General features: G+C 38.3%; 1 protein-coding gene across 9 annotated transcripts in view; it reads left to right on the top strand.

Annotated features, from left to right (window-relative positions):
* The window catches only part of PRKCD (protein kinase C delta), a 68,182-nt gene that overhangs the window by 25,362 nt on the left and 18,670 nt on the right, over positions 1 to 24,150 (top strand). For 4 of the 9 annotated variants that reach the window (XM_042799322.1, XM_032984141.2, XM_032984134.2 and 1 more), the window contains 4 exons: positions 7,100 to 7,180; positions 12,207 to 12,341; positions 16,568 to 16,767; positions 19,749 to 19,809. In XM_042799322.1, coding sequence (XP_042655256.1) covers positions 12,227 to 12,341; positions 16,568 to 16,767; positions 19,749 to 19,809 — 376 coding nt within the window. In that variant the 5' untranslated portion in view covers positions 7,100 to 7,180; positions 12,207 to 12,226. Of the gene's footprint in view, positions 1 to 7,099; positions 7,198 to 7,600; positions 7,809 to 7,892; positions 7,983 to 12,206; positions 12,342 to 16,567; positions 16,768 to 19,748; positions 19,810 to 24,150 lie in introns of those variants that run through there. The other 5 variants (XM_042799323.1, XM_032984137.2, XM_032984136.2 and 2 more) reach the window with 4 other exon arrangements.

Below are 24,150 nucleotides of genomic sequence, written 5' to 3'. Positions count from 1 at the left end.
TTTGTTTACTCAGTACAGGGGATCCTCAAATTATCCATGATGTGGACTAACTTTTCATAAGAAGTGGGTTACGGGCATCTGCTTACCTCTGTAGCTGTGTGAATTGCCTCTCAGTCCTGGTCATATAACATGTCTCTGGGTTTGGCAGTAGTTGCTAGCATGGAATGAGCAGTACTAGAGCAGGATTTATGTGTTTGAAGTGCTGTAGTGGAAGCAAATATCCAGACCTGTGAGGAAAAGCCAGCATCTTGTGGCCTGCTGAGTGCTGTAAACCGTAAAGCAGAAAGGAGTTCTTTTAAGCTAACTTGCACTGGAGATGTGGCTTGTTGTAAATAACAGGAGAGCTCCTTGCCAGCACCCACTACTCACTTGTTTGAGCCGTGTTGATGTGTGAGGCCGAGGACACGGCCACTGCTGCGTGGAAATGAAAGGTATTTCAGATATACAAAATAATAGGGTAATGAAGTCAGCTGTGATTAAGCAAGCGGCATAGTAAACAGTATGAAAGAGCTCCTTGGCATTCGAGGAGGGAAAGAATCAAGGCAGTGTGGATAGAGCTAATACACAGAGGAAAGATTTGGAGGCAGGACTGGGCAGACCATTAAGGGTAGATCTACTCAAACAAATTACACCATGTGGAAAGAGAATTTCCCACTCAGCTGCCTGGGGACATGCAGTCTTTCCATGCTGAGAGTTAAGAAGGGGATCATCTCTAATTGCAAGTGGGAACACTTCCATTTGGTACTCCTAGGAGCATTTTGGTTCCTGTGTGCTTCACTCCCATGCTTGCAGTCCATTACCTGCCTGTCCCTTTTGAAAGTACAGCTGCAGTGCCAAGACTGGGAAGGGGTATGCTGTTGCCTTAGGAGCATTGTGGTTTACAGCTGCTTGGTTTTCCTCTTGAGTTTTTCTGTGCCAGTGGCAGCCATACATCATTCTTTTTAACTTAATGATCTAACAGAAATGACATGCCCTAATGGTATGCTTCCCAACCATGACATGATACAGGAGGTACTGTTCAGCGATAGCAGTTTGTGATTTTTCTATCAAAAGATTGCTATAAAACTTATCATAAAGAAGCACTTTTATGGCAAAAGAAACATGTACAGCAAAAAGTCAGAAATAATTGGGAGGTGCAGGGAAAGTAACCAAGACATAACTCATTTATCCATTTAGTGATGGAGGAAATTATGGGCCATAATGAGCCAGGAAAGCTTGTCTGTAGGAAAATCACTGAATACTCTATTGCTTCTGTGGGCTAACTGGGACATGAGGGTGCAACTATATTCAAAGAGCCTGTGTTCAGTTACTTTTTTTGGGTAATCTATAGGTACTCTTGCAAGTCAGTTGCATATGTCTTTTCTTCCTGAAAGTATGGGCTTTTTTTTGTTTAGACAAGTGTCTTGTTTATCAGTATGTTCATTAGTGCAACGGGCCAATAAGTAACAAAATAGATGTTGACTTGCAGTGTTGTTAAGTGAAGTTTTTGGGTATATGTTTTATATTTCTGTATGTGTGCAGTGTTTTGCATATACAAACCAAGCATCTCATTTTTAAATTATTATCTAGTTTTTAGTTGGATGAGCCCTGGAGTAGAAACTGGAAAAAGCCATGACAGACAATATGCATCTAATAATTTGATCTGCACTCATCCTCCAGAAATTTGAGCCTTTAAGTAGTAGGAATAGCATTTCTGGAAGGTAGACAGAGGGTGTTCTGTGGACTGGGCGCTGTCAAGGACTTCTTACTCTCTCAAAACCCAAAATAGTTGAGAATGTCCTCCCATAGTTATTTCTACAAACAAGATTCTGGCTCATCTAAAGCTCCAGAGATTTTTGTTTAGCTTTTTCTGTCTTGTTTACTGTGTTGTGGCCCACACATGTCAATGCTTAAAGGTTTTGTTCCACAATGAGTGTACTAAAATGATATATTTTTATCAATTTAGTGGAAAATCATTTGATATGGCTATTAGCAGACATGTATTATAGTGTTTAGATAAAGATGGCATCCGTGTCACCACAGGTTGTGGAGCTTGTATGTTTAAACCACACGTTCAGGAAAGGTAAAAAAAATAAAGGTTTGCTGTTACATTCTTATGTGGAGGATTAAAAATGAAGGAAATCAAAATGGTATTAAATAGTACGTCTCACGCTGAGTTTACATTGCAACTTGTACTGTAAACTCAGTGCTACCTTTAAATAACCCAAATCTCTCTTAAGACACCGTTATGCTTTAATTCAAATTGCTGTTGATGAGCTGTGTCTGTTTCTTCTATATTTTTGGGAATGCCAGGTATACTGTAAAACTTCAAATTTTCATTTCCTCTAGAAAATGATTCAGAGGGGAGGGGACAGTTAAAAATCATTCGTGGTTCCATTTTCTTAACTATTTTGGGAAATCTAAGCCTGAACTTTGAAATTACAGCAGGAGCAAATGCTTTTAATTAAATATAAACTTCAGTTACTTTTGCTTCTTTCCAATTTCTCCTTATCGATCCCTGTGACCATTCATTATTTAGCATCTTTCTATATACCCTCAATGACAGTTGTGCTTATTTCATCTCTTCATTGCAGAAGTGAGAGATGCTTTCACAGGTAATGATGCATGTATCCATCTATGGCTTTATTTTCAGTTATTAAATCATAGAAAAAGTCTTGATTAAGTTGACTTTTATTGGTTATTTATATTTCTTTTGTGGTTTTTGGCCTTCACATTCTAGATAATACAGAAAGCCCCCTAGCATAAAAGGATGATTCCTGCCTACCCTGAGCAGCCTTTGAGTACCAGGAAACAGCGAGGAGGAGGAGGGAGCATCATGCTCAGCGAGGCAGATATTGGTGTATAATGTCTGATTTAAGTGGCCAAGTATGTTTGTGGCCCTCAGGGAAAAAATACCTTCTCAAAAAAAAAAAAACAAACAAACAAAAAAAACACAAACAAAAACAAACAAACAAACAAACAAAAACAAAACAACACAACCTCAGTAATGTCAGATGCAGTCAGGAGGGAGGACTAGATCTATTCCTACAACTCATTGCACACTTAATGAGCAAAATTTTCATTCACAAATCTTGTGATCTTGTGTCCCTTTACTTTAAAAGCCTTGATCAAAATCATGCATCCATGAACTGAATTGTATTTCCTCTGAGGACGTTATCTGAGCAGCAGATTTCCACCATGGATGAATGATGATACAGTTCTCTCTGCTAATGAATATTCTAGCTTTCCAGATACTTGGAGGATTAGGTCATGGTGCTGGCAGTAGTATAAATTTCTGGCTTGGAAGCTTGTGCTTTGCGAGAGGCACTTAGACTGCATAATCTGCTGATGTTTTCAAAAGTGCAAAGTAAAATTGTTCTCTAATTGGAAGGGTTTAGAAGGCATTTTTTCTATTTATATTGAATGCCCAGTTTCTCCGTTTTCATTTTTTGATTCTTCAGTGTTCATATAGAAACATTAACGCAATACGTTTGAAATAAGGCACATTTCCAATTTCTCTTTTTTTCTTAACAGTATTTGACATACTGTCTTTATGGTATTTGGTTGTTTCAGCATTAAGGGGAAAGAGCTTTTCCTCTTTCTACTTCAGTGGAAAGTAAAAAAAAAAAGAGAGAGAAAGAACCCAAAACAACCAAACTCCAGTGTTTTGAAGAGAAAGGTAATGTATATTGCATTGTAAAAGTTTAGGTGAAGTGTTGTCATGTTGTTTCCTGTTTGATTTGGAAATATGTTGTTGGCATTTTGTATTATTCTCTCTCAGAAATATATCTCAATTTACAGAAAATTTATAATCGCACAGAAAGTAAGAAGCTTTGTGTGTATAATTATGTATCAGAAAGAAAATCTCTAATGTTGTACTGAATCTTAGATAAAAATACTTAGCAAGAGGGAGGATGGTGCTGAAGGATGGGCTTGTTGTGTAACTACTCCTTTAAAGGAAGCTAATGGAGTATGCCTGGATCTGGACCCCTGCCTGCTTGATTATGGTGATACCTAAACAGATACTGTACAAAATACTGGATTTTCTGTGATTGTTTTCCTTTGGTTTGGTACTTCTGAAAGCTGTATGAGTAGCTCAGCTTTCCTGGTATTCTGGTTGTTAAAAAAATATCTATTGAACCCTCTTGCAGAATGGCATGCTTCCTTTAGAGAACTCGTATTCACATGATAAACTTGATGTACAGTTTTGCAATTTAGTCGTGCTGACTAAATACTGTCAAATTCCTTGAATGTTGTGGACGAAGTGGGAGCCAAGAGCTAGTCACGGGCTCAGGCTTGCAGAAGGCATTCAGTGCTCTGCTTAGTGACATACAGCCAGAACTGGTATATAGCTTGGCTCCAGGGTGTATTACTGTAGGGAAGAAGAGGTGTAGCTTCATCCCATTCCCCTAGTAGGTTTTTTTTTCTTCTCACATGGAGGGGATTGTGTTATTTAATTGCAGGGGAAAAATACCTCTCCATGTAAAAAAAAAAAAAGGGATAAAATAAGCTTCCTAACTAGTCTTAAGTCATTCATGCACAGAGAAAAATCATGGTTCACCTCCTATTTAATATTTTGGATATATTCCTATTTCATAATGTGATTAGATATTAATGAATTGTTTACTCACCTAGAGCTTCATAAAGATCTGGCTAGCCAGCCCTGTCATATTAATCCTTCCGTGTTGCTGCAGTTTCTACTTATCAAATGATACCAGTTTGTGCTCTCAGCAATAATGAACAAAGACTTTGGGCTTCAGGCAGTGTTTCTTCTCTTGCATGTTTTTAATGTCTGATGTTTGTGTTTGAAGTTAATGAAGGGGATTCGTTTGCACCTTTGTTTCAAACTTGATTTTAGTAATGGTGAAAAACAGTGTGCCTACAGTGCTTTCATCTACTGTTTAGTCCTGTACATTCAAAGAGGAAGGAGAACTTGTGAGGTTTTGGTGGTTTTTTTTGTTTGTTTTTTTGGTTTGGTTTGTTTGGTTTGTTTGTTTTTGTTGGTTTTTTTTTTTTTTTTTTTTTTTTAAGTATTTAAATGGCTATTTATTATGCATATCTACAGAAAAAGCAGCTGACAGTATTTTCCCCCACCCCACAGCACAGTAGTTGTGGAATATCAAAAAAGCCAACTCTGTTGCTCCAAATGTTCTTTTTCCCTTTACAAAAAAGGACATTCAGTGTAAAATGTCTTTTTCATCTTACAGCATATGCTGCGTAACAGACTGTCCTGCTGTCTATTTCAGAGTCCAAAATTTCCTCAATTTACTGATCTTTTAGTGTAAAACTCAGGTCTGTCTTCCTCAGTGCACTTAAAACCATTTTAGAATAGTCAACTGTTGTTACTGAGCTAATCATGTGTTACCATATGCTCAAATAAATTGGGCTTCATGTCTTCCAAAAAAAAAAACCAAACCAAAAAAAAAAAAAAAAAATCAGGTCTCCTTTAGCTTTTGCTTGCCTGCTATCCATATTCTCCTCCAGTTTATCAAGTTTGCACTGCCAAGATTGAAAGAGTTGGCCTGTTCAGAAAAAGGTTTCTGATGCTCATATTTTGAAAAGTTTCTCATCATAACGATAGGGAAAGCATCAGTAATTTTTCTTTGGCCTTAAGAGTGTTGGGGAAATATCAACAATTTATATGGCAGCCATAAATTCAGGCAGTTTTGGGACCACTGAGCATGCAAAAAAGGTATGGAAACTTGGAATTATCTGTGCTTCCGGCCACGTGGGGTGAAACCAAGGAACATCTCTTGCTACATGGCTTATCTAAATGGATTTTCTCCAGACTATTGCAACACAAATAGTGACAGATTTTATTACACCATCATTTCTGTTTCTAGCCTTGTCCTAACCCAACAAAAGCAGAAGTATTTGAAAGAAAATACTGGGGGGAAAGAAGGAAATGGTAGCTACATTTTTTCCAGGCTAGGTTTGCAGGACTCTGTGAACCACTCTACATGTACTAAAAAAAAAAAAAAAAACACAGCAAACAGAGAAAACACCAAAAGTTAAAGCGTTTACACTAGAATTTAGTGTATAGAATTGTCATCTTGATACTATGAACCAGAAAAAAAATTAATTTGGCAATAAGTTTAACAGCAAGTGCATTAAATTGTGGTGTTAAATTCCTTGTCATCTTTTCTCACTTTTTATAGTCCTGTTGTTTTTTTAAAACATATTTTTTAAAACATATTAATTATTTAAAAACATATTATGAAGATACAGTGTTTTAGAAATATTACTGCAGAAATTGTGGGTTGTTGGGCTGTTTTAAAGATGCTCTTTTCATGCTTGACTTCTGGAAGTTATTTTTGTTAAATATTACCTAATGGATATATTTTTCTTTTATAACTGTATAGTCCCACAGTTCTAGTTTTAAGGTTTATTTTTATTTTGCTTGTAAAATCTTCTTCACAAGATAGTTTATCAAAATAGTTGCTGAGAAGCTTCATGTTTCTAATTACCATTCTTGGATTCCATAGACAGATGAATCAAATTAATAACTGGAGTAAATAAAACCATTCATAGGAGATAGTTGCACCTTAATGGCTAAATCTAAATGACTGATGGCTAAACCTAAATAAAAGCAAGAGTGATGCTGATGCAGGAGCATACCTTTGGAGAAATCTCTTTTTCTGGCAGGGACCTACAGGCAATGTGTACGATTAGCCCTGTGTTTTGGAGAATGCTTTTCAAACCCTCTGTGGACTTTGAGCTTTCAAAGCAGCATCTGCAGATAATGTTTTCTGCCATATCTGGCAGCGGTGAGCATTCAGCATCATGATGTGTAGTGATTCAGTGTTAGTTCTAGGTATGTTTTTCAGGCTTTAGCTGGATGGTATTGCTTAGGGAAGTCCAGCTGACAAAGAATGCTGCAGTGTATCTTCTTTACGAGGTTGATAACAGCAAATATAGTAAGCCTCTTTAAAACTGACTTCATTTTTAGACTGACTTGTTCCCACGGAGCATCAAATAGAGGCCGGGGCTCGCAAGAGAACCTGCTAAAAGACTCGGTTGACTAATTGTAGGTGTGCAATGTAGACAGTGGTTAGCATTATCATTACTTTGGTTCAATGAAATGTCCTACAGCATAAGTATTGTTTCTTCTCTCTTGCAGATGGGTTTGTTTTGATCATCCACTGAAAGAATACCTGTGAAGGGGGCTCTTCAAGAACCGTAGCCAGCCTGTCTACTTTGCGTGAGTGTTTCTGTAATGTAAGCATAAAACAGCACACATGGGAACAATAAAAACACAATGTGCACATTAGCTGTGTTCACAGGTAAAAGATGCTAATAACACTTTCAGCATCTCTACTTGCAGGCTTTCTTGTATTATTGACATGAAAATAGCATAATCACCTTTGTAGGCTGTACCCAAAAAGGAAGGAGGTCCTTGTTCATGTTTTTGAAAGTGCTGTGGGGGCAATAAGTTGGGCAATAGTTTGCTATCTTTCTTGAACACCTTGTCCATTGCCAGAGTAGAGGACAGGAAACCCTCATGTAAAAAAAGATACTGCAAGTTGGAAATAACCTATATTTTTTCATCTTTAAAGAAGAAAAAGGTTGGTGCTGCATCTTTTCAGGGAACATCACCAATTGGTCAGCTGTGTGTCGTGCTGGCTACCAGTGTTGGTGTTCCCCAAAGCCTTTGTGTAGCCTTGGAAGCAGGCTCAGCAAGAAGCTAAGCAGAAGGCAGTCATTTCGTGCCATCCAGAGCATTTCTGCGAGACAGCATGGAAAAGCCATGACCTGCGTGTGGAGCTTTATGTCTGTTTGCAAAATGTTTTACAGACTACTACAAGGAATTCAGAGGCTTAAATCAGCAGGGGAGTTTTCTCATTTGTATTTCTCCTGGATATATTGTCCCATATCAGTGATGGAACAGTTTGTGCTCTGTTTGGGCCCATTAGTTTTTTCGTCTCTTCAATGCTCTGTTGTTGGCCAGTGTCAGCGTTTCCTCCAGATGATCCACTGCTTTGATGTTACTTCCTGCTTTGTGTGTAAGTCACAACCATGTCTTTGTTTCTGGATTGTGTTAGAGGTGGTTTGCCCTCACTGTTTATAACAAGGCAGAATTACAGCAACAAAGGAACCCTGACAAGTAACGCCTTCAGCAGCAGCACAAGTCCCTCAGAGCTGCTGTGCACTGTTGGAAGGGGAGAAACGACAGAATTTACCCTTTGTCCCTTGTGACTCTGTGGAGAAGATTTTTAATCCAGTGTGAATTTTTTCCTAACAAATCTTGTAAAAAGTCTTCTTGGAATATTTAAGATTTTAATTTACTTTGAAGATTTCTTTGAAACTGTGTGTTACAAACACATCCATGTGAAAGGTGAATATTTGTTCATCTAGCAGATGTTGACAATGATGATGTGAAGATGTTTCAATTTTGTCCCCTCTCACTCTGTGTATTATAGTTGATAGTAACACAGTTGATTTTCTTTCCATATTAAATAGTCAGAAGCTCTCAATTTTAAAGCTTCATAGAAATTACTTTGGATTTTGCAGAATCTATCCCAGGTAGCATAGAATGTGGGTTTAGCTTGCAGTAGGGCAGATCAGGGATCCCTGACAAAACAAATGTTATGCAGGACAGCATCCAATGGTGTACTCTGAATTAGTGTGGCCATCACCATGTACTTCATATAGACTAATGTTACTAGAAGAATTTTTCCCCTAGCTTTTTTTCAGACTGCACATGACTTTGAAACTGAGGTATTAAACCTGTAATTTGGACTTGCCATATTTTTGGAGTTCACATCTCCGTTTTTCCATCATTCAGACTGGCTAAAATCACACTCCTCAGGGGTAACATTTTGGCTCTAATACTTTATGGCAGCAATATAGATTCTAGGAGTAGATTTAAAAATCTCTCTCAATTCATAGCTGGGATTTTATAGCCGTTTCAGTTCTTGACAGATACAGCTCTTAGAACTAGAGTTGACACTTACTCTGTCACTTCTGAAATAGTCATGAAAACTATAGATGGACTCGTCTCGGATGTCATAAGCAAAATGTGTGTATTGTGTTGGATGTTTTTACTTTTCAAATGTGATGAAACTTTGGACAAGTGTATTCAGCATGGATTTTGAGAAACTTTACTGAAGTAAAATTAATCTGTTTCAATGAGTTTCACTGCCAAAACCAGTTTTAATGGGGTATGGTTTTGTTTATAGCAGTACAGCTGATACTTGTCAGCTATCTCACTGCAATATCTTAGCATAGACTGGGATTGGAAAATGTACCTGAGGAGCAAATCCAAACCCTCTTTTCTCACTTAACCTCCCTGCATCACAATATCGTTTGTCGTGTATAGTGAGATGTTGCATAAAGCCACTTAAAATCTTTACTTTTGTGAAAAAAGCATAATGTATAAGGGTAGATAAACTTGTCAGGAACAGGTACTTTGTTATGTGAAAATAAGCTGTTGAGATTTTTTCTTTTTATCATGAAACTAAAGCTAATAACCATATTCAGAACAAAAAAGCAGAGCTGAAAATGTGGCCTTCAAATGATTTGGCCATCAGAAATGAGAAAGATTGTGGGATTATTCAAAATGCATATGCATTGTACCTGTTTCTATTGTATTTGTTAATTTAGAGTTAAAGAAGTAAATGTCAAAGCCTTGTATTCTGTTTCAGGACTAGCATTGACTTGAGTCAGATGGCCTGAGTGAAATCATGCAATTGTTAGTTTAGCTTTGTCAGTGCTTTCCAATTTTTTTGTTGGTGTAGTCCCAGGCTTACTGGAAATTGTGACATCTAGCTGGGCTGTCCCTTCCAGCCAGAATTATCCTGCAATTCTGTGATTCTGTCAAATAAACTTTCCAGTGGGAGCTACAGGCTGACCTACCCAGCGTCTTTCTACCTATGGCCCAATTGGGTATTAAAGCTGTTTCCCCAGAGGTGAATGATGATGAAATCTGGTTTCTTTTACATCCATATTGAGTAGTAACTCTGTGATCTGGTGTTGGCAAGTCATATAGCAAGTCACTTGAGGGTAGTTCTGAACATAGTGAGCTCAAGGTCTCTTGAGCAGCTAAAATGTGTTCCTCGTTAAAACTCTGTATGAGCATTGTGTTTACATTGCATTTGTGAAAGTGAGGTATCAGATGGTATTTGTTAATTTCTGCAAAAACTGTCTATTCCTCTTTCTTTGTGAGGTCATCTCCATCTCCAGTCTCATCAAATGGTGTTCCAAGCTGCAATAACCAGTGGAATAGTGGGAAAGGTTTGTTATTTTATCATGGGCCTGGATGACGGTCTGTGTGAATATGCATTATAGTGGTGGCTTTCAGTTTTTCAGTGGGATAAGCAGTGGTGCCAAGTAATCCTAAACCTGCTTTCTAACTTTGTCTTACTCTACAGAAACGAAAGTGGGGAAACAGTCAGTTAATAAAAACTAGCTCAATAAATGTTAGAGAGACATAAAATTTTCCATTTATTGCAAATGGTCTCTGCATAGGGAGATTGCATGATGTGCAAATAATGGTGTCAGGAGCTATATGCTGTCTTGCTGCAGAGTCTGATTTAACAGTCTTTTATCTAAATGGCTGTTCTGGGCCTTAAGAGATATAGGAGGAATGTTAATTGCTTCTCAGGTCGATGTCTTTACATTAAAAAAATGCAAGCATATGCAGGATTGCTTGAAATGGCCTTCCTGGTGGTGCTTGACTGAGCTGGCTAACAATCTACAGTCAAAAGACCAGCTCAGCCCGGCTTCAATTCTTTATTTTTTTCATGATCTCTTCCGGTTACCTTGCTAACTCTTTTCTCCTGATCCCTCCTTCTCTGCATCCCTCATTCTCTGATTGCCCTAGCATTCTCTTGCTATCAAATGACCATTTTCTCATACGTTTTGAATAAGTAATTTTTGCTTCGCAAAACAATATTGACATGCAAGCTACAGGGCTAACTCCACTGCTGAAGATGCTGTGAATTGTAAACTGAAATCTGCTCTAAGATCAGGAGCTCTTAAGAATGAGGGAAGACTTCAGTGAAACACCAGTTTGCTGACTTTAGAAATTACAGGTGTTTTGGATTCTTGCAATTCCTGACAGTTTAAACCATGTGACATGGTAGTGGTGGAGGTTTTTCTACCTCTCCCTCTTCCCTTTGCCTGTTACTTGCAGGCATGGAGGCTCACCGTTTGAATCACTAACTCTGTGATACTTGCTAGGATTAGTACACTGCCACCTGAGAGCAGTGCTTGACTAGAAGTGGTCTGATGTTGTATTTGTTTCAATTTAGTGGTGGTATTTGGAACGTACGTTGTTTTCCACATTATGAGAAATAAAATGCACACTTATCCAGTGAAACATCTAATTTTCAGGAATTTCTGTGACTGTGCATTTATCTAAGTGAGAAAGTAAGTGTGAACTTATGTGTATAGACCAATTACTCAAGTTATTAATGTTGATCAAGCACTCATATGCAGTACAATTACTTGATCATGCTTAAGGACATGTTACCCTTCCTGTACCATCTGGTAGTGTTTTTTTGCTGCAGTGTCCAGAAATTGTATGTAGGTTCAGTAGTTTCTCAATTTAATATTTAAAAATGAAATTAACCAAAGGTGTCCTTTTATCATTTGATTGCCTACTGAGGTGCCTAGAACTCTGTCTGGGAATTTTGGAGGTTGTATAGCAATTAAAAAGAAAATAACATGTACCTAAGGAGCAACAAAATAATATGAGCTTTAGATGATTAATTTTGCTCCCAGTTCTCCCTTCTTGCTTTGTTAGAGATACTGGGAAAGGAACATGTGGAAAACACGAAACTCTTCTTCCCTTTTTTTCCCCAACCTACCCTTCATTCCAGGTGTGTGTGTGTGGGGGGGAAAGTTTTAAAAAACTCCAATCTATCTATTAGTTTGTGAACTACTTATTTGATAAGAATGTTTATATACTTGTGTGTCAATGAACTGGGTCTCTGTTTAAAAATTGAGCCAGGTCTACATCAAAAATATAACTGCTACTCACTTTTAACAGGATATAGTTAAAAGGGTGTCTTAGTCATCTTTGATTGTACATGTTACATTTTTTTGTTTCAGTAAGTGGCAGTTTTACTTCAGGCTCATGGTCTCAAAGCCACATTCAAGACTTGCAAACTTCAGAGGATGGGTTGTATCAGCTATGATGGCTGCTGAGAAATGTATATTGCTTTCTTACAAGTATCAGACCAGGTGTTTTATTCTATGATTTTTATTTACTTCTTTGCACTTAGGTTGTGTATCATTGTGAGCAATGGCCCCCTTCTTACGGATATCTTTCAACTCATTTGAGCTGGGTCCTGTGCAGAATCAAGGGGAACAGCTACAGCCTTTCTGTGCTATCAAGATGAAGGAAGCATTGACTACAGGTAAGGTTACAGATGGTGATGCTTTCCTGAATATAAGTAAGTTTTTGAGAAATCCTGCAATCCCTCTTAATCTGTGCATGGTAATGAATCCTGCTGTTCCCATCACACCAAGCACTTAAACATGAGCTTTTCTTTCAGAATGGGAGAAATAACAGTGACTTTTGTCTGTATTCCCACCGTAAAACAAGACTTCTTTATTGGTTTATTGGTGCTTTCTTGTACTGTGATTGGAGTGCTCAGCACTTGGTAGGGTGAAGTCTAAGGCCTCTAGTTTCTTACCTCACCACCAACACACAACTGTTCAGAAAATATGTGGCGAAGCAGCTGAAATGTCACCTCTGAATGGGTTAGGGTGAGTTGTGAATGTTGCATGATAAAGGTCTGCAAACGTTAAATAAAGCATTGTTCTCTCCACTTCTGCAGTTGCAGAAGCTCTGCAGGGGAGAGAGTGGTGTAGTGGAGTGCCATGAAGTGCAGCATGTTTGAGAGCACGGAGTAGAAAATGATCTTTATTGATTTGGAGGATAGGTATTAATGAGAAGTGTCGTTTGTTGTTGTAGCAACTGAAGCATTTGGGCAGAATTATTTACTAGGAATGGCTTGCACTCAAGGTCTTGTTAGCACCTCACTATTCACCAGACCCTCAGCCTTCAAAGACTGCTTCTTTACAGAAACTGGATCAAAGCTTTATAGTATTTTGTGACATGTAGCTAGAATACATCACTATAGCCAAACAGGATGAGAGAGAATTGCTGTACTAGGTTAGACCACAGTATGGCTTTAGGGCTTCACAAAATATCAAAGAATGGAGGAAAGGGTGAATTTTCTTCTTCCTCACAACGTGATTGAGTTTTCCCTTATCGCTGAAGTAAAAGCTGCATTTAGACTTTAAACACAAGGCGTGGTGCTCCTTCCAGAAAATGTTGTCATCAAGCAAATGTGTTAAATTCCAAAGAAGCAGTTTCCTAGTCTGTTGGGAGAACGTCTGAAGAAGTGGTGTTGAAAATGTTGCAGCTGTCAGAATGTGTGGAGAGGTGGAAGTGGTCTAAATGAATCCACTTTTTTTTTTTCCCAACAGTCTTCTTTTGAAAAGTAGAATTGTCTCAACGTTTCTTCTTTTTGCTTGCATGTGTCTTTGAAGTACTAAAAAAATGTGGGAGGAGAGTGCAGTGAACCTTGGAGCGGTGATTGGGGCAATAAGGAAAAGAGACTGATGCTCCCGTTTTCAGTTTGACAGGATCTGGAATAACTTTTGTTGGATTTGCATGCTGAAACATGCTATCCTGGTTTATGCTGCAACAGAGTTCATGTTGCTTTTTGTTAACTAGAACAGTGCTGTGTTTTAGATTCAGCACTGGGTTTGGTAGGAGAAGAATGCTGATAGCACACTGATGTTTTCAGCTGCTACTGAGATTTCAAGGACTCTCCAACTCCCCATGTCCTGCTCGTGCACAAGAAGGAGGGAGGGAGCACGGCCAGAGCACCAGAGCCAAATTGGCCAATGAAATATTCCATATCATGTAACATCATGCTCACTATATAGAGGAGGGGTGGTTGGGAAGGAAGGCTCTCTCTCGCTTCTGGGATTCCGATTGCAGGATCTTGGTATTTCGGGATCACTAGCCGGGAACGGGCTAGGTGTTGGTCAGCGGGTGGTGAGCAATTGCACTGTGCATTGCCCGTTTATATTTTCTACTGCTGTCATTGTTTTCATTTTATTACTATTATTAAACTGTTTCTATCTCAACCTGCGAGTCTCCCTTTACCCCTCCAATTCCTTCCCCCGTTCCCAGGTGGGGAAGGAGGGTGGGTGAGCGGCTGTGTGGTGGTTGGCTGCCAACCAGACTCAAACCACGACACATACTTGAAGAAAAGTTTATTGTATAGGAAGAAGAAAATAATTTGCCTAATGATTAGGCATTAAGCCAATTTGCAAACATGTAAAAACTTTTGAAGCCAGCAGTGTTAGAAGAGAAACAAAGGAGGCGTACGGACACTTAAATGTTGATTTGCAGGCAGGCAGTGTAATCCATGACAAAGCTTGCTTAGTATGATTTCAATTACAAAAACAGCATGTCCAGGCTGGAAGTCGTTTCCGGTAATTGAGATGACCTCTTTCAGTTTTACATAGGGTAAAAATGTATATAGTAACTGATCAAACCAAATATTAGCTGGGACATGGGAATAGGGGCAGTCCTGTGAATGTACTGAAATAGTTTTCTCCCCTTCTAAGAAACCTACAAAGAGTATTACCAGCTGTTCTGTAAACTGCTGCTGCTTCTGGAAACCCTGAATTGCCGTCAAACATTCTGCATATAGGTGCAATTCCTCATATTCCTAAGGATGCCTCCTGATGTGTGCCTTTTTGATGAAGGGTTTTGGCTTTAGCAAGCCAAGAAATAGACTAGTGTAAATAATCTTGCTGTGCAGACAGCCTGGTTTTAATTCCCCCTTGCCTTTCTCATTCATCCTAATAATCTCTAAATTGTGTTTTGTTTGAGCTTTTCCTATATATTTTCACCATATTTCCAAATACTTTCATAGTTAAGAATACCAAGTACAGGCCTCTGGAAGTAGGTTTGCACTGCAAAGAATTCGAGTTTTGTTTTCTGCAGAGTTCCCTAAATTCAAGGTAAAAGCTTTTGACTGAGGAGGAATGTTCAAGTTTGTGTTTGAAATGGCAGAGGTCCTCAGGTGGCTGTTTCTGAGCATTTCAGAATGCCCTTTGGCAAGCAGGCTGAGGTCTGCTTGTCAAAGTTGTAATTGGTAATGCTGTTGTTGGCAGGCATTCCCTAATAAAGAAGTACAAGGACGCTATTCGCTACTCTTGTTTGGATAGCTCAGCACAATTAAGTGGAGTGCATTGAGCAAGTTATTAATGAATGAACACAAACTTTGCCTCGAGTTTCCAGGAAGATTTTTAAATAGTAAGTATCTAATTCTTCCTTCGGCAAAGTGAATGTAAATTCTGTTGCCAATTTTAGGAAACAGACCACACTGCATTTTTGTGGGGAAGGGTCCAGCTGTTTAATCTGCTTTGCTACTGCCTGATATCATAAGAACAGATTACACACTTAAGGGAAAAATGGATCATTGAGAGCTGGAGAGGCACTTAGAAAGCACTTTTGTTGGAGCAAATTACCTTGATAAACAGCCGAAATTGTGTAGAAGGTACAAAACTATATTCAGTTACCTGACCACAAATGAGAAATAATTGGCTCAGCAGCAAATCACAGAGAAAAACTGGAGAGGTAACATTGCGTGCCAGAGTCACAATGAAGAGCTGGATGTGGTTGCTCAGGAGGCTGTGTCATTTTGGATGTGTTGATGGGACTACTAGGAGACCCAGATCTAGAAACGTGCTAAATCTTGTTGTATGTAGATCATGCGATCACCAGCTGTTTTCTGAGCCTGAGGTAAGGACAGGAAGAAATTCGCTTAAGTGGTAGCAAGAGAGATTGAAGCTGTGTATTAGGAAGAAAATCCCTCTAATAGTGAAGCACTGTAAAGCACCTAAGGAAGGAGTCTGCAGAGATGTTCATATGGGAGGCTGGGTAAATGTTACCAAAAAATTAAGTTTTTTGAGGTCCTTTCAGCCTTTTCCTTATTCTTTAACTACACAAGGTCTGGATGTGCTAGAGAGGACAGATAAGGCCTTGTAATATCCTTTAAAAAGTAACAATCGTGGCAGAGAAAGTGCAATGCCAAGAAGAGTGATTTAGGAATAGAAGTGAAATGTTGGGGGTAACTTGGAAGTAGATTAATGACATGTGGAGCCTTTCATCTCTCAGCCACCAGTTTCAATTTAAACTGGGTCAGTGTAAGACATATCTTGGTTTATCTTATACTAGTAGGTGTTCACTATGATCAGAAAACACGTCGTGGAGATTTATACCAGAAAGGAGCCATGCAAATATTCCCTGAAATGTTGTGGCTGACTAAACCAGCTTCTGAATTCCAGAATGGGATTTGACCTTCCTGGTTTCTCTGGCTGCACGTTAACACCTTCACTGCCTTTGCATGCCCTGTTTGTCGGGGTGAGCTTTGCCTTCCAAATCATGTTTGAACTGAATATTTAAGTTTGGTCCCAACCACAGTACAAGAAGTAGTAAGTCTGCTTTTGGTTTCAGTACAAGGATTCTCTTTTTTGTTTTATTTTGTTGAGTTTAAGAACTAATCTACATTATCTGATTTTACCATTTCTGTCCTTTTTTTCTGGCTTTCAGAGAGAGGAAAAACTCTAGTTCAGAAGAAACCTACTATGTATCCAGAATGGAAATCAACTTTTGACGCCCACATTTACGAAGGACGGGTGATTCAGATTGTTCTCATGAAAGCAGCAGAAGAGCCGTTATCGGAAGTGACTGTAGGTGTGTCAGTGCTGGCAGAGCGGTGCAAGAAAGGCAATGGCAAGGCAGAATTCTGGGTAAGGAAGAAGATTAATTCCTTAAACTTGCTGACCTGGTTATGTTTCTTTCAAGCTGAATGGATGCCTTATGCCTTTTAAACTTGCAGTGTTCAGTCCCTTTGGCACGTGTCTCAGAGCTTGTAAGGCAACTGTTTTAGCAGCATTTTTTAAGTAGATAATGTACAATCAAACTTTAAGAAACTGACAATAAAATCCATGGCAATAGTGTTTGAAATAATGGCATATATGACACTGAGTTGCCTGTTTTATAAAGCCTAGCAGTTTTTATAGCAACTGGCAGATGTTTATATTGGAGTTGATCATTACAATTCATCCAGAGAAAAAGAAGAGTGAAGCTTATTTCAAGGCATTTCCATTTAGAATTTCTAATTTTATTTATTTATTTTTTACAGTAAATTTTAGTTGGTTTGATGCTGCTATAAAGGGGATCCTTTAATCCCCATTTTTGTTATCTTGGTATCTTTTCTTGTCCCTGTGTCACAAACAATTGTACATGAAGTCAAGGGGTATGGCATTTGCTCCTGTATCATATTGAGCACAGTCCTGAGTATTGATGTCAGAGATGTAATGGGAGGTAGTTTTAAATTTAGAAATATACATTTAGTCTAAATACCAGTAGCTGTTATTAGTTGTCAAACTACATAAATGCAAACAACAACTTTTAAATAATTGTATGTGATTGAATTTCAATTAGCACTGTAAACATATAAATATAAAAACCATTTTATTTTGTACATCTAGAGAGAGGGGAAAGTGGCAGAGACAGGGAGGAGCAAAACCCTGGGCCTAGTTTTCTGAAATGCCAAACATGTTGTTTTGTTCATTTAGTTAATATGTTGCAAAAAAAAATTGAATGAATTAAGGGTTTAATACTGTCATCTTTATAAAATCCAATTCTTTAGCTTCTTTTTCAACTTTCAGACCCAGCTGAAGTTGCTGAGAATCTGGTCCAACAAATATGATTGTGAGAATGTGATGAGGCATTATTGTCCCAGAGAACTCTATAAAATATTGAAGCATCTCTAATCAGTGTCCTGAATATTCAACATTTCTCCAAATGCAGAAAGATTCAGAGAGGAATATCAGGATATCTTATAATCTGGGTGAGAGCTGTCTAGCTAGGTGGATAGGTGCTATAGTCTTGACCATTACACAGTTGCATGTAAAGCTGTACTCCAGACAGCTTGCCCAGCAACTACATGTGTTTACCAATACAGGAACTGCCTATCTCCATAATTGGCGTACAGATAATAGTAAGGAAATATTTGCTAAATGTGAGCAGGTCTCCTTAAAATCTCACATACAGTCTTGTATTCAAAGCCCTCTGGACTGGAGTGTTGCTGAAGTTGCCCAGAACATGAACCCTACAGGGGATGACCTTTTAATTGGGTGGGCTAAAGCAGGATGGACAGGTAGTAACAGTTGCTGGTTGCATTCAATTTGATGAGCATGTTGTTGCTCACACAGTTGGTGTGAGTGCTGGTCCTTCCTTGGTAGGGGATGGACACATGAACTTTCTTCTTGGGTATATGAATGCTTTTCCTGAATGCTGGATATGAATAGGAGGGAGTATCCAGTTGTTGCCTAGCTTAGTATAGGAATACTTTTATAAAACCCCTCTTGCTCTTTCTCAAGTCCATTATTGCATTGCTGTAAACAGCAGGATTTTGCTCTGAGTATGTACAAATCTGTTTCGCCTAGCAGATCTCAGAAAACGGGTGCTTCATATTGAAGTGGCTTATGGATTTTGCTAGGTTGGTAGGATCTCACTGGTTTGTATTCACCTGTTACATTCTGAAATCATACGCTTTTTTCCCACACCTTAACTTGAATTTTGAGAGAAGAGCCATTAAAACTAACGGTCATTAGTTTTAGTGATCGGTTATAGCCAATTCAGTGATCTGAAATCCTCTGTTTATTATCCATAGAACAGGTACCACTTAGATGTCATCAGTGTTAAACTTCCTCTGTACGACTTTAGTCATGACTTGGACAGGCCATCATGCCCAGCAGAGAGACGTTAGTTTGCTTTCCATAGCCTGTAAGATCATTTTTGTGTATGGAGAGACAGCCTGTCAGTAGTAACTTTAACTGAGGTCTTTGCCTTCTGTAGGCTTTGTTGGGCAAATGTTTTTCAGTGTCAGACATTGCCCTAAAGATGAAAACTTAGTCATTATCCCAGTAGGGTAATGGAATTTGTGGGGATATGTTCACAGGTGAATCTGATACCTAATGTAATTGGGGGGATTTGGTTTGTTTGGTTTTTTTGTTTGTTTGTTTTTTTTTTCTTGTGGGTTTTTCTTCCCCCTCCCAAGTTGTATTTACTCTTAACCCAGGGATGCTTTACTCTGTGCTGAAGTGAAAGCTGAATCAGTGTGTTTCATGCTTAATGGCTTCTTATCTTTTACAAAGACAGCAGTTTAAGAATTAGTGGCTACTTTGTGAGCACAGGAAGTGATCTCAACTATTGTCTTAAAAGGCATTTGTTTTAGCTGGTCTGCAGAATTTGCCACAGAAACCATGTGTAATGGTTTGAGGGAGAAAGTGAAATAAATTTTGATGAAAGCAGTTTTTCAGATTACAGGCAACAGTATTTGATATTTCTATGGTTTGTACTCTCAATAAGTATATAAAGGATTGTATAGACTTTTTCTTTTAAAGCTGGGTTCCTGTGCAAATTGCTTTCACTAATAGTGAAAACAGAAGCCAACAAACTTCTTTGCAAAACATGGGAAAGGGGGGACGTACATAAACAATGTGAAGTTTGTGCTGAACTTTTGAGTAGACATCAAAGAAATGCAGAACATTAGTAAAAGCAATAGAATAAAAGCCTCTGGTTCAGCTGCAGCAGTGAGATATGGAAGAGGGTTGTAATCTAATAGGTATTGAATATTATACTTTGATTCCCTAGAAAGAGCTGTTTAAATTCCTGAAGGTTTTGGTCAAATACTTCACTGCTGATACCTTTCTTTCCATAGCTTGACCTACAACCTCAGGGGAAGGTGCTGATGGCTGTGCAGTACTTTTTGGAAGACGCAGGTAATGTCAACTGTTTATTTTCAGTCAGTTATGTAAAAAGAAAACTTTTTTTTTACATTCCTTTTGTGGCATACAGGATGTAGCTCACAAAAAAAATAAAAATCACCTGGTGTACTGCGTAGAATTTTCTGATTTTTATTAGTTTGTTTTGTAGGGGTTTTTTGTTATGTGGAGTCGTGGCTACTTTTGTTCATTTCTGAATCCCTTTGTGTCCTGTATTGCTGTTGCATTTAGCCACTTTTGAGTCTTTAATATGTCTGTCTTCATGTTTTGATATGAGAGAAAAGATATTATCAGTTCCTTTTTAGGTGCAAAGAAGTTAAATCTCTTGTTCTAGCTTATGTGGGAAACTTTTTTTGTGAATTGGGGAAGCAGGTCTGAGATGCCTGGGATTCAGGTGTCACAGTCAATGATCATGGAAACTGATTGTAGCAATGAGTGGATAGTTAGGTGTTAAAATGCAAATCTAATCAATGTTCTGCCATATCAGTTTAAAAGGTGAACAACCTGTATATGTTAGAAATCTACACGTGCTATTTGAAGAAGCAGCTAGGAGGTAAAAGATAGTTAATTACGAGAGAGGAAACTTTACAGTAATAAAAACAAATATTTTGGCAGGGATTTGTGTATCTGTGGAATTATTTTGTAAAGGAAATTATGTAAGCCTCATAACTTGCTTAGCTAGTGGCTAAAACTTTCCCATACTAGAAGTCACAAAACCATTATTTCTTGGGAGCTGAGTCTGCCATATTAGTCTATCATTCTTACATGGCTTAATCTGTGTGTTTGTAAATAATAAGTGGAAAGAGTAAGCAGTAAGTTTTAAAGCATTGGTGTTTGGGTTTTTTTATTCCCCCACATGTATACAGGAAACATAGTTCTACTCTCATAGAGTAAGTTAATACTGAAGGTACCATACATTTTTGTAGTACATGTGCAATCTGCGTAGCAGTTACTAGAAAACCTACTAAAGATAGAACGTGATATGCAGCACATGACACTTCAGAAGTGACATTTTTATCTTTCCAATGACAATAGAATAGCCTATACACTCATTATTGTCATCTCCTTTATGAAAATTTAAAGCAAAAATTCTGTGACACTGAAGAGCCTGTAAGGAAGAGTGTTTCTCTGAAGATCACAAGTTCTCTGTTTATGCACCAGTAATATTCTGGTTTGCATTTAAACTGTTGTGAGCCATTTTATTAGAAAACCTTTGTCTTGACTTTTCTGTGCAAGGCAGTTTCATGGGGCAGTGGTATTATGAGAATCTATTTAATGAGACATACAGAAATCCATTTGTCCAGGAAAAGCAACAGTTTCTCAACCAAAACTTTGCAAAACCAACTTAAGTGTTATCAGTTGCTTATTTCATGAGTCTGAAGCATATTTGCTCCTTTCCGCAAAGACAAGAGGAACAGTAGAGATGGCATAAGTGAAAATCTTTCATAATTTACTATTAGTGGTTATTAGGAAGGTAATATACTTGTGTGCTCTAAGTGCTAAAATAATTGTGCTTAGTCATTTATCAAAATAATTTAAAAACTGGTACAGTGTTCTTGCAATTCTTTTCATTGCCTTTATTAGAGATTGCAGATGGTAGTGGATGAAGCCTAATTACCAAACAGATCATGAAGTCACGCAATCATACGTTAATTGGCAAGTTAAGATTCACATGTTAATGCTCTTGTTAGACCTACTTTGTGACAACTTCTAGTAACCTTCTGCTTTACAGAAAATTACTCGCCCATACCATTTTGGTAATCAAACCGCAGAGGCAGTGAAAACTCCCTTTCAAGACATTTGTACATCTACATTTTGTGAAGGAAAGTCATTCAATCTGATATTTGCAGTGTTCACATCAAACATCAATACATTTTAGCATACTGATCCTCAAAATTATAGACCTCCCTCACGTCACTATCTGTATATTGCTAAAAGGCAAACATTGAATGAGTTTTGGCTCGTCATTGCACTGCTGTGAATGCTTTTTCTAGTTAAATTAGCCACTGCTAGAGCAGAGAAGTTTGTTAGTGTGTTACAAGGATGTTTGTATTAACTTCCATTCTTCACATTGCTAAAACCCTTAGTTAATAGTTGAAAGCTCAGAGACAGTTCACATTCCTTCCTATGCACATACCATTTTGTTTTCTCTCTGACGTGCCTTTCCATACAGAACTGGATGGTAGCTCTGTTTGTAAAATACTAAAAAAGGCTTGTTCTGAAACTAGTATTTCAGGTGTTCCCTGGTTTATTTGAAAGTATTGCTACCATTAATATCTTTGAATTGTAGGTGCTACCTTTTTTTTAAAAAATCTCCGAGGACTTTGCAAAAGTAGCTAGCTCTTTCTTTGGCTTGTTTTGCAAACTACAGCTGTTGGGTTTCAACCCTTCCTTCCAAGCTGCAAGCGTTCTGCCATCTTTATAGAAAACTACTTTTCTCTGCTTTGAAGGTAGGCAGCAGTATTAAGCGTGTTATTGCTCCGTTATCAGATTTATCATTAGATAAAAATTTTTACACTGAGGCATTTCATTTGTGTAGTCTTTTTGCACACTGAGGTCTGAGCAGTTAATTTAGGGCAGTATATGAGAAGTCTTCCTGGTCGTAGAGATTTTCTTCTGGGACTGCAGAGGCCTGACTTTTAGCTATCAAAGAACTTTTTTGTCTTCTGTCCTGTGATTTGAAAACAACCTTGTGCTGAAAATTAAAAGTTTTCTTCTGACGTGTGAAATGCGAGAACAGGGTGCTGACCCCCATTTTCATTTCAGAATACCGTTTTCTTTCTGCCAATCCTTCTCTTGTTGTAGTATTGAAACTAGGTTATAATTCTGTAAAGCAGCTTTAGTTTTAATAGGTGGGAGTTGCAATACGTTTAATGGTTTGCTTGAACTTTGTTTATTCAAATGTAGTTGACGACCTTATCGAGTAAGAAAGCCCAGGATCACAGAGGTGGCTTGCTCTACTGCCGAGTGTCTTGTGCGGTGTTAGCAGCTTGCTTTGGAAGTACGTTCGTGTCTTGTTTTTGAAATGTGAATGACTGTTTTGCTGACTTCAGATTCATGGAGAAGGGGTTGGTGAATTCTTTCCTTAAAATACTATTAGATGTATCAGAAGGCAAGTAATTTGCATGTGAACTCTTGATATCTCAAGTATCTGACTTCTGGGAGAGGAACATGAAACAGAGAGCTGAATATATTTTGAATGTTTTTCTCTGTGTGTGTTGAGATGAGTGTTGGGGAAGTAAAAGATTTTAGAATTTTTCTGAAGCATCTGTGAACAATAATAGTGTAAATAACAGCTATGCTATCACAGTCTGCATATTGCATGAGTCTAAATTAAGAATTGAAGCAAATTTCTCTATGGATGAGGTGTGCTTCTAGAAATTTGGTAGATGTGGTAGTTATTCAGTGGCACCTAGCATCTGCTTTAATTTGCATCTAGAAATACGATTGCATGAATTTAATTAAAACATTTTCCAGCTTAATTTTCTTTAAGAAAATCAAAATTTGCGGGTGTAGTAATTTCATAAACAGAAAGTTAGCAGTGTAGTTGGTTAGTAGGGTAGCTAATGTGTAGAACAGAGAAAATCCGATATAGTTTGTATGTTCACAAGGAATTTGACTTGGATACTGTAGTGTTAAAGGTTGGTTTTACTGTGCCTTTGTAATTTAAAAAAGAGAACAGCCTGTTTTCCAGTTTATTCCCTGTTTTACCACAGCGAATGAGCTATCGGGTATTTGCGCAGAATTGTTAACCAAAACACTGAAATAAAAAAAAATAAAAAAAAAAGTGCTCTGGACAGCTGAGCACAGACTGTGTTAGAGCAGCTCTGCAGACTGTGTGAGTGCTACAAAGACTCTAGTGTGGACGTGGGATTTTTTTTCTCCTCCATTGAAAGTCAGGGCTTGTTAAAACTCTGGCGTTTTGTTTTAGCAGTTTTCTAAAAGACCACTGACTTAATTAATGCTTATGAAAGACCAGTTCAGTAGAGATGTGCTAGAAGTAGCTGCAGAGCAGTCCCCAGGGTGCTGTGCTGAGCGTCAGGCAGAGCTGCAGTGGGTGCCGGCTCAGTGGCCGGGGCAGGACTTCATTCATTTAGAGGAGCAGGCAAGAAGTCGGTGTCCCCTGGGTGTCCCAGTCTCTGCGCGGAGCAGAACATAACATACTTGTAGTTTGTCTTACAGTAGAAATGCATGCACGATTACATGTGGTATACATACATAAAGGTGCTACTAAGAGTCTGTAATGCTGGTTTTGACCACTCTGCTAAAGTTTGGAGTGTAACTGCTTGGGGCTGAAATAGGTAATTTGAGATTATGTGCCAGTGTTGAGAGCAAATA

The sequence above is a fragment of the Tyto alba genome, unplaced genomic scaffold, assembly GCF_018691265.1.
Source record: "Tyto alba isolate M040663 unplaced genomic scaffold, T.alba_DEE_v4.0 Super-Scaffold_3, whole genome shotgun sequence".
In the NCBI taxonomy this organism is placed as follows: domain Eukaryota; kingdom Metazoa; phylum Chordata; class Aves; order Strigiformes; family Tytonidae; genus Tyto; species Tyto alba.
This window is presented reverse-complemented; position numbering and strand designations above follow the sequence as displayed.